This window comes from Crocodylus porosus, unplaced genomic scaffold (assembly GCF_001723895.1).
Source record: "Crocodylus porosus isolate Cpor-Errol unplaced genomic scaffold, CroPor_comp1, whole genome shotgun sequence".
Taxonomy (NCBI): Eukaryota; Metazoa; Chordata; order Crocodylia; family Crocodylidae; genus Crocodylus; species Crocodylus porosus.
This window is the reverse complement of record NW_017728947.1, coordinates 51,893,503-51,911,374: the sequence shown is the minus strand read 5'-3', so window position 1 is coordinate 51,911,374 and position 17,872 is coordinate 51,893,503. Positions and strand designations below refer to the sequence as shown.

Genomic DNA, 17,872 nt, shown 5'->3' with positions numbered 1-17,872 from the left:
TGTTGAAACCCATCCTGTTCTCATCCGCCCACCCCTGTTACCTGTCTAGGTCCGATTGTAGCCTATTCCTCCCTTCTAGCATGCCCACTTCTCCCCACATCCTAGTGTTGTCTGCAGACTTGAACAGGGTGCTTTGTACCCCCTCATCCAAGTCACTGATGAAGATGTTGAACAGTGTGGGCCCAAGGACCGAGCCCTGCAGAACCCCACAGTCCACATCCCCCCAGGTTGAAAATGACCCATCCACCACCACTCTCTGGGTGCGGCCCTCCAGCCAGTTGGCGACCCATTTGACTGTGTGGGTGTTGACACCACAGTCCCCCAGTTTCTTAATGAGAACGGGGTGAGAGACAGTGTCAAAGGCCTTCTGAAAGTCCAAGAAAACTATGTCCACTGCTACCCCTGCATCTAAGGATTTGGTGACCTGGTCATAGAAGGCCACCAGGTTGGTCTGACAGGACCTGCCTCTAATGAACCTGTGTTCATTGCCTCTAAGCATAGTCTCCCCTGCTGGCCCCTTGTGGACATGTGTCAGAATAATTCTCTCAAAAAGCTTGCCCAGGATTGAGGTAAGACTGACTGGCCTATAGTTTCCCGGCTCCTCCTTCCTCACCTTTTTGAAGATGGCCGCCACATTGGCACTCTTCCAGTCCTTTGGCACCACACTAGAGCACCACGAGTGCTCGTACAGCCGTGCCAGGAGTCCCGCAATGACCGCAGCTAATTCCCTCAGCACTCTAGGGTGGAGATCATCCGGACCAGCTGATTTGAATACATCTAATCCCTCCAGAAGTTCCCTAACTAGTTCCTCCCTGACTCTTGGCCTAGGTGTACCTCCCCTGCGGTGTAAGGGGGCCCAGCAGGGGGGGGTGGCTGATCTGGTCCCTGCTCAGGAAAATGGAGGCAAAGAATCATTAAATATGTTAGCTTTGTCATCTGGTGTGATGACCAAATTTCCTAATATGTCCTGCAGGGGCCCCACATTACTCAGAACCTTCTTTTTGGCCCCTATGTATTTAAAAAAGGACTTCTTGTTGTCCTTGATCCGGGAAGCTAGTTCCAGTTCCATCTCCACCTTGGCCTTCCTGACTGCTCCCCCACAGCCCCGAGCAACCGCAGTATAATCCTCCCTGGTGATGGCCCCTGCCTTCCATTGGGTGTGCACCTCCCTTTTAGCTAGGAGACATTCCCGGATGCTTTTGGTGAGCCATGGGGGCTTTTGCGCCCTCCTGCCCCCTTTGATCCGTGTTGGGATTATCTTTTGGGCTTGGAAGATCATCTCCTTAAGGAACGACCACTCTTCCTGGACACCTGGCTCCCCGGCCCTCTAGGACCTCAGTGCTTCCCTGACTATTCTCCTTAGCTCATTGAAGTCCACCCTCCTGAAATCTAGGGTTGCTGCCTTGCTGCAGGCCTTTGCCACCTTGCGCTGGATGGTGAATTCCAGCAGGCGATGATCACTGTCGCCCAGGTGGTCGAGCACCCGCACCCCCCTCACCAGGTCGTCACCAGTGGCCAGCACCAGATCCAACAAGGTGTCTCCCCTGGTGGGGCTGTGCACCTCCTGGGTTAGATGGAGGTCCTGCATTCTGGCTAGGAACCTACGTGAGCGGTCAGACCTGGCTGACTGCTCTTCCCAGCAAATGTCTGGAAAGTTCAGGTCCCCCATGATGACCACATCTTTTGACCTAACTACATCTGTAAGCTGACTTAAGAAATCCTGGTCTAGCTCTTCCCCTTGGTTGGGAGGTCTGTAGTAGACCCCCACCGTTAAGTCTCTTTCCCCTCGACTGCCTGGTATTCTAACCCAGAGCACTTCAGAGTGCCCCTCCTCTGATTCTTTGCTAATTGACAAGGATGTGTATTCCTCCTTAATGTAGAGCACCACGCCCCCACCTTTCCTCCCTGTCCTATTCCTCCTGTAGAGCCTATAGCCCTTGATATTCACCCTTGAAATCAAGCCCTCTCTCAAGATTAGACCTTACTTAATGATCTTACTCTGCTCCTGTTTCAAAACTGCTTAGAAATGTAGCACATAAAATTCAAGAAGGAAATAAATAAATGTGCCAATCCAATACCAAGGGGTGCTGCAGAATTAGTGAAATGGATAGGTTGGGGGTTTTAGACTGCTCAGGAGTGATTGGCACTGGCCCTTCACTGCATCCAACAAAAGAAAGGCTGTGATAAAATCTATGCACAGTATGTAAAATATACAGGGATAAAGGTAAGCTTTCTGAAGTTCAGGTGCAATTAGAATTTGTAATGAAAACTCAAGGCACATGCACGTCATCAACTAACAAGAGTGATTTCTTGTGAGAAGAACACTGTGTGGAGTAGAGATGAAAGGTAGCCAGATGAAGTGATCCCCAAACTGGAAGGGGCAATGCTCAGAAATGGAAATCATAATCAACAGCCCCGAAGCTTATCAGAACCATATTACCCTGAAAATTCCAAGTCCCCCATGGCATAAAAAGTACCTCATGATCTAGCTAAATTATCCTCATACTTTCTGGATCTGTGGGTGCATCTACATGAGACATTTACTGCAGTTGCTTAATTAGCTCCATAGTAACTGTCTCAGTGTCTACATATGTAGAGCTATTAGGAAGGAGTAAACTAATTAACTCTGCAGTAGGTTAGTACTTGTAAATACAAGTACTGTCCTACAGTGTAGTATATTACTCCACAGCAATGAACATGTAGATTCCAACATGGTTGGGGCATGAGGGTGCTTCAGTATGGGGGATGCCTGCCAGTTAGTCCCACACTGGAGAACCCTCATGACCCAGTCAGCCCCTCCACACCACACTGAACCAGGCCAGAATAGCTCCAGGCTGGCAGGCTAACACCCCTCCATCCCGGGTCCCCTGCCAGCTGGGGTTGCTCTGACCTGGCTCAACATGTTGCAGTCCCAAGCATATGTTTAAATGCAGCACCCTGGAGCAATAAATTCTGGTGAAATAAACCAGAGTTTATTGCTGCACATTAATAGCATGTGTAGATGCACCCTGTGATTAGAAATTATGGGTGGGATTTTCAAAAGTACTCATCACTGGTCTTTTTGAAACATCTACCAACTATTTTTTAACTTTAGTAACAAATCCAACTTGTCAAATAATATGTTTAACATTTATCTATTGACTTGTGCTTAACAAATTGTAAAAATTGGTAAAATGGTGTGATTTTAAATTGGGGAATACATCACTCTTTAAATATTCTGAGAAATACTTCCTGCTCCCTTGGTCCACTCTCTGCTTCATATGCAGATATGAGGGGCTTTTTTCCCCCTATGCTGATTGGGGGAAATTGAGTAAATGTAGTATGTACTCAGATCAAGTGTAGTATCTTTTTTTCTTGCTACAGCGTGTTCAGGATGTTGACCTCTCTTGGAAGCAAGTTTTCCAAGATTCACAACCGACTCCTACACTCTTTAAATACCCCGAGTAATTCTACACTTTGGAAGAAGCAAGATCTCCTTAACCTGACTCTGACAGTAAGTAAACCACACAGTTACCGTATTTCACGAGTAATGTACGAGTTGGGTTTTGAAGCCCATTTTTTGGGTCTAAAAAATCAAAGTCGATTTATACACTGCTGCACCAAAAAAAAAAAAGAGAGAAAGCGTGCACAGACCTTGGCATGGCTGGGCTCGGAGCTTGGCTGGCATGGCCCCATCCCCTGTGAACACACTGCCTGGACTACAGCAGCACTGCTTGCAGGTGATGGGGCCGCACCACCCAAGCACCAAGCCCAGTGATGTTGCTTGCAGGGTATGAGGCAGCGTTAGCTAAGCGCTGAGTCCAGCCCTGTCCCTGTCCCCTGTGAGCAGCACTGGGCTTGGCATTCAGCAGCACCACTCACAGAAGACAGGACCAGGTTTGCACGTGAGTGGCACAGCCCCATCCTGTGAGCCTGGTGCTGCTTGCAGGGGACAGGGACGGGGACAGGCTTAGCTGGCGCAGCCCCAGCCCATATGAGCGGCACTGGTGTGGCCCAGCCAGCGCCGCTCACAGGGGATGGGGCCACGCCACCCAAGCGCTGAGCCCAACCACTGAGCTTGGCACCACTCACAGGGGATGGGGGGACAGGACCAGGCTTGACATTCGGCTGGGGATGAGCCGCTTGCAGGAGATGAGGATGGAAACAGGGATGAGGACAAGCTTGGTGCTCAGCTGGCATGGCCCCATCCCCTGCGAGCAGCACTGGCAGTGTCACTTGCAGGGACGGGGCCATGCCAGCTGAGTGCTGAGCCCAGCCCTGATTTACACACTGTACCTAGGAAAATCCTTACCTTTCAAATCAGAAAGCCAGGGGTTGACCTATACACTGTGTCGACCTATACACCGTGAAATATGGTAAGTGTTTCTTGATGTGACCCAAAATATCTTCTTTGCACATTGCTGATATAGAGTTTATAGTTATTTAACAGACTTGTTTTTCCAGGGGATATAGTTATGCATCACAATTGTTTTTGGAGGAAAATAAAGAAAACTTACTGTTGAGTCCATGGGCCAGATTCCTTCATGCATCTTCTTAATGGGCTAGCAGGCAGCCAAAAGCCTGGAAGCCCTGAAAGCTCAGCTCCCACAGCGTCTGAAGAGCTTGGCTTCCCAAGATTCATAGCTCCAGGGTAGTCTATCAGGCCAAATGCCTAAGCCTTGGACTCTGGGACTCCCCAGGTCCACAGGTCAGGGGTAAATCTGCAAAACCAGATGGTCTTGCTCAGATCTAAGACTCTACTCCCTTTATGAATTTCAAAATGTTTTATTTTCATTCCAAATCAGAACAAAGCCAGATTTCTAAATACCCAGATCTTCTGTAAAATGGAACTACCTTTCTTCAACTAGCTCTGGTTTACTTTAGCTTCTACAGCAGGCAATACTGTAAATACAGAAGTACTGTATTACATACTCTCCCCAAAACCGATGTGGAAATCAGCTCTCTCTCTTTAGACTTGTCTAGATATTGAAGATCTAAATTCAGTGAGGTCATACGTGTGGCAATATATCTTGACATTTGTACAGGGAAAATACTTTCGACCTTCTGCATGGGCACAGGTTATTCCAAGAGCCACTTCTGATGATAATATTGCTGCAATTTTTAATGATCACCTTTAATTTTTGAGGACAGAAATTAGAGACGATAATCAAGACAACGTCAAAGGTTGGACATGTCATGTTATGGAATACGAGTAGTCCAAACAACTAGGGAAAAGGCAGTCACTGATATATCACTTACTTAAGCCGTTCAAGTTGGCAATTTTTTCAATGCAGTTTGTAGACAAAGACAATTTCCTTTAAAAACAAGAGTAATTAACAACTTATGTTAACAGAATGATAAGAATCACCAGATCAAAAAAAATTCTTAAAAACAAGACTTTCTTAGAATAAAATCTTATTTTACTTTTCTCTGATTATGTAACAAACCGACTTTGTACCTATAAAGCCCTTTTCCTATCCTCATATTAACCCTCCTTTTAAGATTTATTTATACTTTTGGGATCTTCCTACCAGTTGTATTCCATATACCTAGGATCCTCTTTTTTAGGTCCAGTTCAAAGGCAAGTTAAATGTTCCCCAAACTTTTCTTTGTGAAGCTGTAATTCAACTTCATTTTTGTTCTTCCTTCCTAATCATACAAAAATTAACTTGACCATGTTCTCTTTGCATATCCTTTAATTGAAAGCAATGTCCTAAACAGGAGCCCAATGAATTGTCATGAATAGCCTATACTCGGACATCAAAACTCCTATTACTGTAGAGGACCAGGAACTCAGAATATATCATATTGTTCTGCCCAGAAATCTAATACCCCAAGCATAAAAAAATAATAAAATTACATCTGATTTATATAGAGTTGACTTATAATCAACTTCAAAGAAGAGCTTCAAAAGAAGGAGTAGTGCCAAGATGAAAACTACGCAGAAATGTAAGGAAAAAGGAAAACAGGGCAGCAAACCCCGCTAGAAATAACGATAAAAAACATACAGTTTCACTTCCTTGGCCTCTGATGCCTTTAGCCTATTTTTTTCTTCCTAAGGCACTTAAGAAAGTGTTGACTTGTGTACTAGCAGTATTTGTGTCCATACAATAAAAATACTATGTCAGAATTTTTTTCAGTGCAGTTTATTTTAGTATGTTTCTTGCTTTTAGTCCTTTTCAGAGTTATTTGATTTGCTTGTAGGAATTTGTAAGGGTAGCAGTAGTTCAAGATTTTTATCTGTAGTTATTGACTTGTACTCAGAGAAAAAGTTGCAGGGTCAACTTATAATAGAAACAATATGGTATGTCTGTCCGGCATAAAGCAGTGCCATGTACAGATACCAAAGCTGGGTTGGCTATTAGAAGTAGCATAGCTGTGTTAGTTAATTAGCCGCTGATTCTGAACTCAAGCTAGTTCTAAACAAATTGGTTTGGGTACCTCTGTGTGGCACTAGGGTTTGGCATATCAACACACCCAGTATGTCTGTCATTCAGTTGTTAGGAAGTTAATACAGAAAATAAATTTTAGTACAATTAGCATACAAGAACCTCAAGGATTTTTTACTACTGAACAGAAGCTCACAAGAAACACCTGAGTAGCTTGATTTTGGCACTGCAGACTTTGGCTAACAATCTCAAAAAGAGACGTTAGCAACAGCTTTTGTGGCAGCTACAAGTCTACAGGAGTACTGAAAGGTTCTCAAGGTTCACTACATGTGGACTGCAGATACGGAATAAAAATTATACACCTGAATACCATCTATTAGCCAGTCTGCGGACTGGTATTCATATGTATAAATATTCATAAGAATTATGTTTCCTGTCTTCCCAGGTAAACAGCAGTGATAGTATAAAGCTGAGAAGTAGAAGGATGCTTGGATGAGCGGAATGGAAGAGCTTCAAAAGAAGGAGTAGTGCCAAGATGAAAACTACGCAGAAATGTAAGGAAAAAGGAAAACAGAGCAGCAAACCCTGCTAGAAATAACGATAAAAAATGAGTATTTCTAGGATTGCTTTTTTAAACAGAGCATACTCGCAATTAACAAGTGTGGACAAAGATGCATCCATCTTCTCTACAGGAGGAACCTGGGCATACAGTTTCACTTCCTTGGCCTCTGATGCCTTTAGACTATTTTTTTCTTCCTAAGGCAAAAAAAGGAAGAAAGGAATGGTCAGTAAAGAGACAGTGAATTCTATTTTCTGTTTACAATTAAATATTAAATCATGACAACCTATATTAAGGTCTACACTTACTTTTTTCCATTTAAATTATTTCAATGGATTATAATTTTCAAACAGTTTATAGAATAGTAGAAAAAATTCAGTCTAGAAGGGACTTCTGGAGATCATCTGGTCCAACCCAGATGACATCCAGTGTAGGATCATCCCTGTCTACAGACAAATGTTCTAAGGACTAGGATTCCACAATGCTTAACCATTCTCATAGTTTGAAAGTTCTTCCCAATATCTTTCTTCCTAATAACTTTCCATCTACAAATGTTGAGTGGAATCACATCTTCCAAATTATAATAGCAGATTTTTAAAACAGTACCAGACCTAGGGCAGACCTGCAGAACCCCAATTAAAACTTCTTTCCAATTAGACAGAGAGCCATGAATAACTCCAGTTTTGAGCACGATGATCCAACTAATCACATATCCACTTCACAATACTTCCATCTAGCTTACTAATGAAAATGTTGTGGGAAACAGTGTCAAGAGCTTTACCAAAGTCAAGGTACATCACATCCACTGCTCTCCCTCATCTACAAAGCCTGTCAGCTTGTAGGAGGAAAGCAGACTGGTGAGATACGACTTGCTCTTGATAACTCTATATTGGCTGTTCCTGAACATCTTATTATTCTCTAAGTGTTAAGAAATAGATTCCATGATGACAAGCTGTCACAGATTTCCCCAGAGGTGCACATGCTTGGATTCAACAAACTTGTATTGTCTCTTTAAGTACCCCCTGTAGCCAGCCCAGGTATAGTTTCCACACTGTAAGTCAAGACTCAGCAATTTGGCTCCCAACACACTGGTTATCCATGCCTCTTCAGAGAGCTACCTTCTGGCTTAGCTCCTGGAGAGGGTTTTTACCTCTTCAAGGAGAAAGGGTGCACCCAAAGTCACATGTAGTAAAGCAGGCAGCTCATCTCAGACAAAACCATTATTTAACAGGAACACAGCACACAGAGTCCTTGGGTCTGAAAACCCCTGGCTAACTCACAGGTAGTCTCTGCCAGGAGAAACAGCCCCAGCTATTCTCTCTCAGGGCTCTCAGGCTTCTTTCTCTTGTCTTTGGATGTCTTCATTTTGAAGACCAGTCTCTCTGCACAATTCTCGTCTCAAGTACCTTCTTGATACCAAAACATAGCAGGGAGTCTCTTCAGGTGCTTAGCCAGAATCCATTTGGTATGTCAATATAGGCAAGTTGGCTCTTTATTGTTTGATGGCATACTAATCACTACTAGATCACTTAGGCTGATCCTGCCAAGTGATCTGCTTTCAAATAAAATTAATCCCTTTTTTTCACCATGTACAAGCTAGTCAGGGAAACTGAGACATGAAAAATTATTAAACTATCAACACAATGAACCCAGAAATATTGCAACAAAACCACAGTCTGTCACATATGCTCCATAATTTTTCTGGGTACTGAGGTTCAACAGGCTGGTCTGTAATTACCTGGACCTTCCTCCTTCTGTTTCTTAAAGATGGGCACTGCATTTGCCTTTTTCCAATATTTTAGGACCTTGCCTGACCTTCATGAGGTCTCAGAGAGAATAGCCTAAGTGATTCTCAACTGGGGTGTTGTGAGATCCCATCAGAGATGCCATAATACAGAGGCTGCTGTGGCAGCAGCCAGGTAGAAATGCCCCACACCTACAGCTGCATCATGCATGCACTCCTGCTGCACTGCAGTTCTCTGATAACCCTAAAACAGGCAGATCTGGCTTGCTATGTAATATGCTTCCTGGTTTGGTTCTCCTCATGTACCTCCTAGAAACAGCAGCACAAAGCACAGTTCCAATCATGTGCCTCTCTTCCTGAGAAGAGGGTGGGAAAGAGGCAGGACAGGCAAAGCCAGCTCTATCTGTTTTAGGGTTAAAAGAGAGCCCTAATGCAGGAAGACTGAAACTGTGAAACTATGAAACTGTGTATGTGGCACAGCCCTTTTCAGGCTGACTGCAGCAGACATGCAGGGCAGTTTTACCTGGAGGCAGCAGTACCCAGTTGAGAGGCAGAGGGGTTGCCTTTTATAAGCCTTGCTAGCTGCATCTTAGTTCATGCTTTGGCCTTCCTGATTTTCCCCCTGCAGACTTATACTCACTCCTAGTAATATAACACATTTACTCCACAGCTTTAAAGAAAGTCAAACGATGAGCTATAAGTAGTCACTGGCCCTTTGGAGTCATAGTTTATTTAAGTACTAAGCCAGCTTTTGAAAGTAGTATCCTCTTGTGCAGATACAGAGGAATTGTTTTCTTCATTTCAGTTTATTCAGCTAGTTCAGGTCAATGATTAGTGCATTCATAGTTGAAAGACCAACTGGGAAATAAAAAAGACAAGAAACCTTGTTTTCTTCTTCATAACTTATCCATATTAAAATGAGGTGCAAGAGGATGGCTATTAGAGCTAGAACTAAGAGGAACCAGGTGATGATGAGAAACAATCAGTTCAATTCACTAAAAATAACCATTTTTGCTTAATAAAAATCAGTTCTAAATTAACAACATTTTTCCTTTATGAATTCAGTATATTTAAATTTGTTTTAGTTAACTAACCAATAACAATTTAAAAATGCCATTTGTGCATTGTAATTGAATTCTAATTTCAGTCCAAATTTAGCTTTATACAAATCATCCGGAGGAAAAAATAATCATCTAGAAAATTAGAGATGTGTCATTTGCCATTTTCTACCATATTATAAAAATGGAACAATTATTTGGAGTTCTAATTTTAAAGAATAATAAAATAAATATGAATAGCTTTAGTACAGCCTTCTGCTAGGTAAAAGGAAGTACCATCTTGTACCAAATAATGAGAATCAATTTCTCTTTAGGAAGACAACTAAGAAGCACAGGTAAAAAACAATTAAATTAAAACTTTCTGTTAGAAGAGTTGCATCGCTCAGATTTGAATCAATCTGCTTTTAATGTACAATTAATAGAAGTAAATTCTAATGCAGGACAAACAGTAGGTTAGAATGCAATCAAGACTTGAGATCAAGTTCCACTGCATGCCTCAGAGACATAGGTGGGGTGTAGGGAAGAGGATAATTAAAAAGGAACATCCTGAACTCCAAGCCTCCTCAATGCTCCTTCCTTAACACTGATCAAACCTTCTGATACATTTCTGTTACCTCTGATCAACTTTAAAAAAATCATGTCAGGGCACAGAGTGGAAAGAGTCAGAATCTTATTTAATTCAAATTCCCAGAAGTAGTATACTCTGTAAGAGTTTGCATTTTTCTCCCACTGTGATGCCAGGAGTGAAGTTTTCATAACCTTAGACTGAAAGAAACACAGAGCATTAAGCAATACCAAAACTAAGTAAGAATCTACTCCCCTGTAATTGAAGATCATACAGATTTACAGTACTCTTGGGTTCAACCTGCACACTCCACACCAACCCCAGAATACTCTAAAAACAAAACACTGTAAATAGCTGCTCTAGCAAAAGATATGAATTTGAATGTACCAGTATGTAGGCAGGGGGATGGGGGTGGGGATGGAGTGTGTGTTGTTGGGTGGAGGAGGGAGAATGGAAGGGGGAATGACACACATGTCCTGATCTAAAGCACATTGAGATCAGTGGAAAACTCTTTGGGATTTCAGTAGGAAGTGAAGTATTCCACCTTATTGTTTGATGATCTACAAAAAAAAAAAAAAAAAATCCGAACTTTCTATAGCTTTCAGACTTAATTTGGAGGCTCTGAGTCCATAAAGGCATCCCAAAAACAAGGATCTGTATTGACAGTGTATTTGAAGAACGGTAAAAAAAAAAAAAAAAAACCAAAAAAACAACAACTACCTTGCTGTTAAGATAAACAAGAACTGCATCACAGACAATATAATGGACCCTTAGGCTGGGAAAAATCACCTGCAAGTATTACATCTATGAATCATTTTTAACCTTCAGAGTATTTAGTTCTGAACTGGCTTTTAATAAAGTTATTGTGGGGATTTTGGCTTTATACACACTTGGAACGATTTCCTAATTCCACTGTATCTAATGGCAAACCCCCACTGAGGGTCAGGATTTCCTACTTGGTTATTTTGTGCTAGGGACAAATTCTGATTAGATGATCAAGAGTGAATGGTGTGTAACCAAAGGTCAAAAACTAGAAAACATTCTGCAGCACAAATCTTGCAGCTTCAGATCTTACATCAACATACAATTTGGCAGTGTTAGACAAGACACCAAAATGGGGTGGGTCTTTCATGATCAGACGAATTTAACAAGAAGAGAGCTCAGGAGTTCAAATGTATTTTCATATTCATAAAATAATGTTACTTCCTTAATCTTATTTGGTGGCTGGTGTTTCAATGTTATTGTAGTGAACTTGCCGAACTGCACAAAGTCACTCTATCTGCAACTGAGATCTGTGCCACTGAGTACCACAAACGCTCCCGCACACACTCTCATACTTACCCATCTGGCTAGAGCTTCCTTGATAGTTGTTGCTTTTGCCTTGAAAAGAAAAGAAAAAGAATATTTAGTGTATTCTTTTTAAATAGTTTATCTTCCTATAGCCAATTTTAAGAAGCAGGAATAAAGGACTACCATTCAAAATCTGCTCTTAATTTTATTCATTCATTCAGTGAGTCAGTCAACAAGAAGTTCAGAAGTGGTGCAGTTGCTTTTGTTATATTCAGATGCATGATATCTCACACAGACAAGCACATCATCTTGTCTATTCTCTCTGTAGATGTGGGTAATGCAAGACATTGAACACTGCATCAAATTCTCTGCACATGATACAATTCTTCTGAATTCAGTGAGAGTTTTCTTAGTGATGAATTTGGTTTAATGCTCTTAGCAAAGCATACTTTCTGTAACAGTGAATAATCACTGAGTTTTGCATCTGGAAGGCTACCATTTTATCCTTTTATAGACTAGGCCTTTCTGAGATGCACTGAGGAGAACTTTACCCATGTTGCAAAGGACCAGAAGTAGGTTATGGAATTTTCTTATTTTAGTTGAATTTCTCCATAAACATTTGTAAGTCTGAACCCTTTACATTACTGAAAGACATACAGAAAAATCTGAAAGCTATTATAGATGTCTTTTAATGAGCTATCCTACAGTAAAAACAGAATCTTGTCTCACCAAAAATATCACCACCAAATTAGAAGCCATGAGATTCTCAATGTACCTTCAACCCAATATTAAGGAAGAGAGAGAAACACGTAGAATGCTCAAGAGTTTAACAAATTCTGATTCTAATATGTGTATCAATGAAGGAACATTATTCCTGAGTCAAGAATCTGTCACAGAAAAGAGCCTGTCATTTTCCTCCTTTCTTGAAACTCAGGCGTGAACATCTCTGCTGATCTCATGAGTGGCAGTACAGTACAGTGAGAGAGGGGGTCTCTCAAGTAACCAGATACCAAATGGCAGGCACATACATGCCTTCAGTTGGGGGTCCAGATATAATTGAAGTATAGAGAGAAGATTATTCACTGTCCCCTGAAGATTTACATATCTAACTAGGGAGCATAGCTCAGAGTTTTTTGGAGTGGACTTGAATTTACCCCAAAGAACAGCCCCAATAGCCACACCCAAACCAGTGCAGCTGCGCAGTATTTGGCACCACAGATGCATGCTGCACATGCAGGTGTTTTCTGTGCTGCAAGGAAGCAGTGTGGGGGTATTTTTGACCCCTGGATATCCAGGGGTCAAAAAAAACCTGCACAAATAAAAAGGAGCAGCACACACAAGAACAGTGTGAGCTGCTCAAAACCAGAGCCTGGCCAGCCAAAGCCATACTCAAGCTGTCAGCCAGGCTCTGAGTGGCAGGATTGCCACTGTTGCAGTCCCAGGAACCCCCCAGGACCCCAGGTAATGCTGCTGGGACCAGCCCAGTGCTGGCCTGAGCCTCCACTACCCCACGCAGGGTAACCGGCCACACACCAGAGGGCACATGGCATAGGCATTCCCAGGGGACAACTGGTGACAGCACAAGGTGTCCCACTGCTACTTGTCCCCAGGGAACCCAACGTCCATGCTCATGTGGACACAGCCAATATATCTTCTCTTCCTGCCTCTGGAGAGCGTCACCCATCTGAGACATGGTGCACAACTGACCTTGCTGTAAATCTGACACGAACAAGCCCATTTCTGAGACTAACTTCACCTGGGAACAAACAATTTTCCTACAGTGACTCCCAACATCAGTAGGAGTACACCAATGCTGTCTTCTCTCACTATGCTTATTTAACCTATACCTGGAACCTGGGCCATCCCATGGGTGGGGTGAATAAGGGCGACTGCCCCAGGCCCCACGCTTTAGTGGGCTCTACAGAGCTGGGCTGGCTTCGCATCCAACTGCTCGCTAACCCCTGTCCTTCCCCCGCCCCTGCCACATCCAGGCCCTGCACCCTGCTGTGCTTGTCTTTGCCTGAAACAAATCATGTCAGATGCCTTAGAGCAGTGTTTCTCAACTAGTGGGTTGCAAGAATATTTGAAAGGGTCGCAAGCAAGTCCCAGAAAAACGTGCAAAAGCATGGGTTTCCCCTTGCTGGGCACAGGGCTGCAGCAGGGCAGGGGGTTCGGAGGGGGATGGACAGAGGGGAAGGCACCTGGCCCTTCAGCAGGGGAAGAAGGCATAGGCAGTCCTTTGCAGCGGGCAGCTGCATGCTTGTGCTGGTGGCACGGGGCCAGTGCCCATACATGCAGGGGCTTGCGCTTTCTGCTTGGGAGGTGGGATGGGAGCAACACTCGCTGCTCACTCTCCAGCCCAAGTGGGAAGCTGGAAAAAGTAACATACTTTAAATACCTTGGAGTAACCATCGCAGAAGATGCTACATCAGAAAAAGAAGTAAAAAAAAAATAACCATCACCATTGGACAAGCACCAAAGCTGAAGAAAGTCTGGGCTAGCAGCAACATCACAATAAAAACAAAACTCCACCGACTATATGCTGTCGCCATTTCAACAACTTTCTATGGCTCTAAGACCTGGATACGCACTAGGGCACTGGTAATCGAATTGAGACCTTTGAAATGCAGTGTTGTAGGAGACTTCACGCATACCCTACACTGCACACAACTACCAAATCTGTGAAAAATCAAATCAGACAAGAAGTTGGCAAATATGACCCCTACTTGAAATCATAAGGTGAAAGATGCAGTGGTTTGGGCACGTAACTTTGGGCTGTGGACGGACCAAGAAGAGGAAGACATAGGACATGGTGGACCACCAGCATCAAAGACCAGAGGGATTACAACTGATGAATTGTACAAGAACGGGGGAAAGTTATTGCTACACCAAACGTGCCTAACAGTCTGTGTGGCCTCGGGACCGACTTGAGTCACCTTGACTGAGGTTCAAGGCAGGCCGAGTCACCCAAATCCTACGCTGCCAATTATGCCAAGCCACTGAGGGCTAAAAACATCCCGCCAGACAGCTACGCTTGCAGGGACATGGACAACCATCAACGAAAGAGTGGAAACAACCCCCCTCCACCCTGCATGCAGAAACACCCCCTCTGCCCCGGGCGGGGTGACCCGCAGCTCAGCCACGCCGGCAGCATCTACGCGTGGTACCGCGGGTCCGAGGGGCTGCCCCAAGTGTCTGCTGCCGGCCCAGGCCCAGCACAGCCCCGCCAGCGTTCCTGGGGCCGCCCCGCCTGAGGCAGCGGCCGCTCGGCCGAGCCGGGGAGAAGCCCCGCGCCCCGGGGCCGGCCAGACTTCCAGTCACGTCAGGCTCGGCGCGCCCCGGCCGGACCCGAGGCCCCCCCCGGCCCCAGCCGGGCCCCGCGCCCCGCGCCGCCTCCCTCACCATTCCGGTTGCTACTGTCACCCAGGCGGTTGCTAAGGCACGCTCGGCTTCTGCGCATGCTCCACCAGCGCCGGTGCAGACTGCGGCCGCAGCACCTGGGGAGCATCGAGGTGCGCGGCCAACTAGAGTGCCCTGCCGGAAACCACGTGAGCGGAAATAACCCTCCCCGTGCGCCGGGCTAGCTGTAGCCCTCCCGCTCTCGATAGTCGCTAGGCGGTGGCAGGCTCGCGTGTGACGTCACAGGGCAGTCCCCCTATCCCCGGATTCGCTGTGGCGGGGCTTCTTAGCCAGGCTTGGGAAGGGGATCGAGGTTGGCCCTGCTTGGCTGATCCCGGCCCTTCTGCAAGGAGGGAAGCCCTGGAATAGGTGCATTGGGTTTTGCACCCCTCACAGAAGTGCGTGGGGTGCTGCATCTGCTACCATGAGGAACCCTGAGTCCGGACAGGTGGAGGAGCACTGCCCTTTGTGGGGCAGCCCCTCTGGCAATGGTTTCCCAAGGATGCTAGGAGAAGCTTTGGGGGTCCCCTCCCAGTAGCTGTTCTCAACCTTTTTGGAGTTAGGTCCCGCCTCAATAACTGTCTGCAATGTAGTGGGTCCTGGTTGAGAATCACTGTTGTAGGGCCTCAGAAACCTTATTCCAGCTGTGTCCAACTTTTTTACCATGTGGGCCAGATAGGCAGTGTTATGTCTGTCCCCAAGCCAGTTTGGGCTGCTGGGCTTCATCCCACACATGGTGCTGTTGTGGCAGGGCCCCAATCCGGCCATGGAGGGTTGTGCACAGCCTAATCCTGATCTGTCTGCCTGGGAGGGGGCAGGGGCTAAGGTGGGGCTGGATCCTGGTGCATGGAGCTTCCACCACTCCCCTGTTGACAAATTTTCCAGCCCATGAGGATCCAGATGCAATGGCTCCATAGGCTGGATTTGGCCTGCAGGCCTGTTAAATTATGAAATGGGATTCAGGACTAGCGTATAAACGATTGACACGACAACTCATTTGATAAATGACAGAAAGGCTTTATTTACTACAACTATTCACTGTTAAATGAACCTAAATCAAAGCAAAGTCCAGTATGTTTAGCTGTAAAAGTGATAGTATCTCACCAATAAAGGCAAAAAAGCAGCCACAGTCTCATCAGCTTCTCAAGATGTGTATCTGTTCACCAGAAGATCAGCTGGGTCCATAGCTGTTCTTGTCAGAATGATTTCACATTCTTAAAGTGCACCCTGTTAACTGCTTCATTCCTCTTTTACACCCTTTAGCCCAACATCTTCAAAGCATTCTTGTAGCTGTGTAAATCAAGAGAGAAACACAAGCAACAATTAACAGAAAAATCCTGTTAATTAAACTCTTCATTACTGGTTATCAGAAAGTCACAATTTTCATTGAATTACCTTCCTCAGTAACAGGATGTTATCAATTTGTACTGAGTTGGAATATATCAAGAAAGTGCTTAACAACCAGGAAAAACACAAAGTTTTTTAGGAGTTGTCCTTGGAAGATCAAGGGAACCACTGAGGCAAAACAAAAGTAAATCCGGAGGAAACGCCTATCAAAACCCATATGGAAAATGTTTCTTCTTGCACATAAACACAAGTTAATTGGAAAGAACTGTTTACTATACTAAATAATCGAGGACAGACATTTTACGTAGGTACATCCCAAACACACAGGAGCCTGCCTAAAATCATCATAGTATAGTAACATACACTGTAAGTGATGCCTTATTATTTCTCTTCAGAAGGTCCAACTGCAAACATACATCTTCTTGTACTATGCAATTGTCATCAGTATTTTGTGGTTTAACTTTTGTAAGTAGGCCCAGATCAACTTAAGCTTCACAGACATCACTGGGGCCAGAGGTTGAGCAACCCTGCCTCACTTAATAAGGAGTTTACTGGACTCTTTTTAACAATGTCTTTCTCCCCTAACAGCACAAGGCAGCAGCAGTACAGTTGGTGGCTCCCCTCCATGCTTGTTAAAAAAACATGAAACAACTCTTCCCCCTTCAACTGGTTTAATTTTTCTGTCCCTTAACAAGACATTTTCAGTTAGCTTCAGTGGAATTGCCCCATTAACTAAGACAGGAACAAGGCCTAGGCAGCAAACTAAAATAAAATAAAGTGCTATTCTACTTTTTCCCTTTGTGAGAGACTGCTGTTGATATGAATGAGATAACACAAACGTTTATGTGTTGTGAGTGAAATGAAGGTAAAACACTGAATTAAATTAATTAAAATTGACTTGATTTGCCCTAGCAAACACAGGAAGTTGTGAACTCTTTAAAAAGTCCTGTTGTGTCTGAGTAGCATCAAGGCTGCCATCAGTGGTGATGCATAGGGGATGAACAGGGGGTACATGCACCCCCTGAGAACATTGGTACACCCCCTGACAGCAGCATTCCCTGCTTAGGTGATGGGTAGCAGGGGCAGGTGAGACCACTGGTACCCCCCTGAAAGCTCTTGCTGGGGAGCAGGGGTGCCAGGGGAAGTGATCCCTATGGCCCCCCCCCCCACAGCTGACTGCGCCACCCCAGGGTGGGGTGTTCCCTTGCCACTGATTGCACCAGCTGGAAGTGCCAGCAGCACAATCAGCTTGCGGGGGGGGACCCTCCACCCCCTAGTTGCTGAATGGCTGCTGGGTGGGCAAGTGCCCCCCTGACTCAGGAGACACCAGTTGCCCATGGCTACCATAATAAAGATATATTTTTTCATGTAACAGCTGCTGCTGGACTTTCAGCATGGATGAAAGTCTACCTGACTCAAGAAGTCTATGGGCCAACGAGAGGCAAAGCACTGCTTGACCTGGTACTGGCTACGGGGGACGACCTAATCGGCGACCTAGTGATTGATGGGAAGTTGGGTGACAGTGACCACGAGCTGATCACC

General features: G+C 44.7%; 1 protein-coding gene and 1 long non-coding RNA gene across 3 annotated transcripts in view; one reads left to right on the top strand and one right to left on the bottom strand.

Annotated features, from left to right (window-relative positions):
- The window catches only part of DNAL1 (dynein axonemal light chain 1), a 25,940-nt gene extending 10,744 nt beyond the window's left edge, over positions 1 to 15,196 (bottom strand). Inside the window, exons 1-4 of one of the 2 annotated variants that reach the window (XM_019551890.1) lie at positions 14,987 to 15,196; positions 11,636 to 11,674; positions 7,015 to 7,124; positions 5,239 to 5,294 (exon numbers count right to left, since the gene is read on the bottom strand). In XM_019551890.1, the coding sequence (XP_019407435.1) occupies positions 5,239 to 5,294; positions 7,015 to 7,124; positions 11,636 to 11,674; positions 14,987 to 14,989 (208 nt within the window). In that variant the 5' untranslated portion in view covers positions 14,990 to 15,196. Of the gene's footprint in view, positions 1 to 5,238; positions 5,295 to 7,014; positions 7,125 to 11,635; positions 11,675 to 14,511; positions 14,673 to 14,986 lie in introns of those variants that run through there. The other variant, XM_019551891.1, reaches the window with a different exon arrangement.
- LOC109321314 overlaps positions 9,991 to 17,872 on the top strand; it is a 14,711-nt gene continuing 6,829 nt past the window's right edge. The window contains exons 1-2 of the long non-coding RNA XR_002104035.1: positions 9,991 to 10,001; positions 15,947 to 15,953. This is a non-coding gene — a long non-coding RNA (uncharacterized LOC109321314). The remainder of the gene's footprint in view (positions 10,002 to 15,946; positions 15,954 to 17,872) is intronic.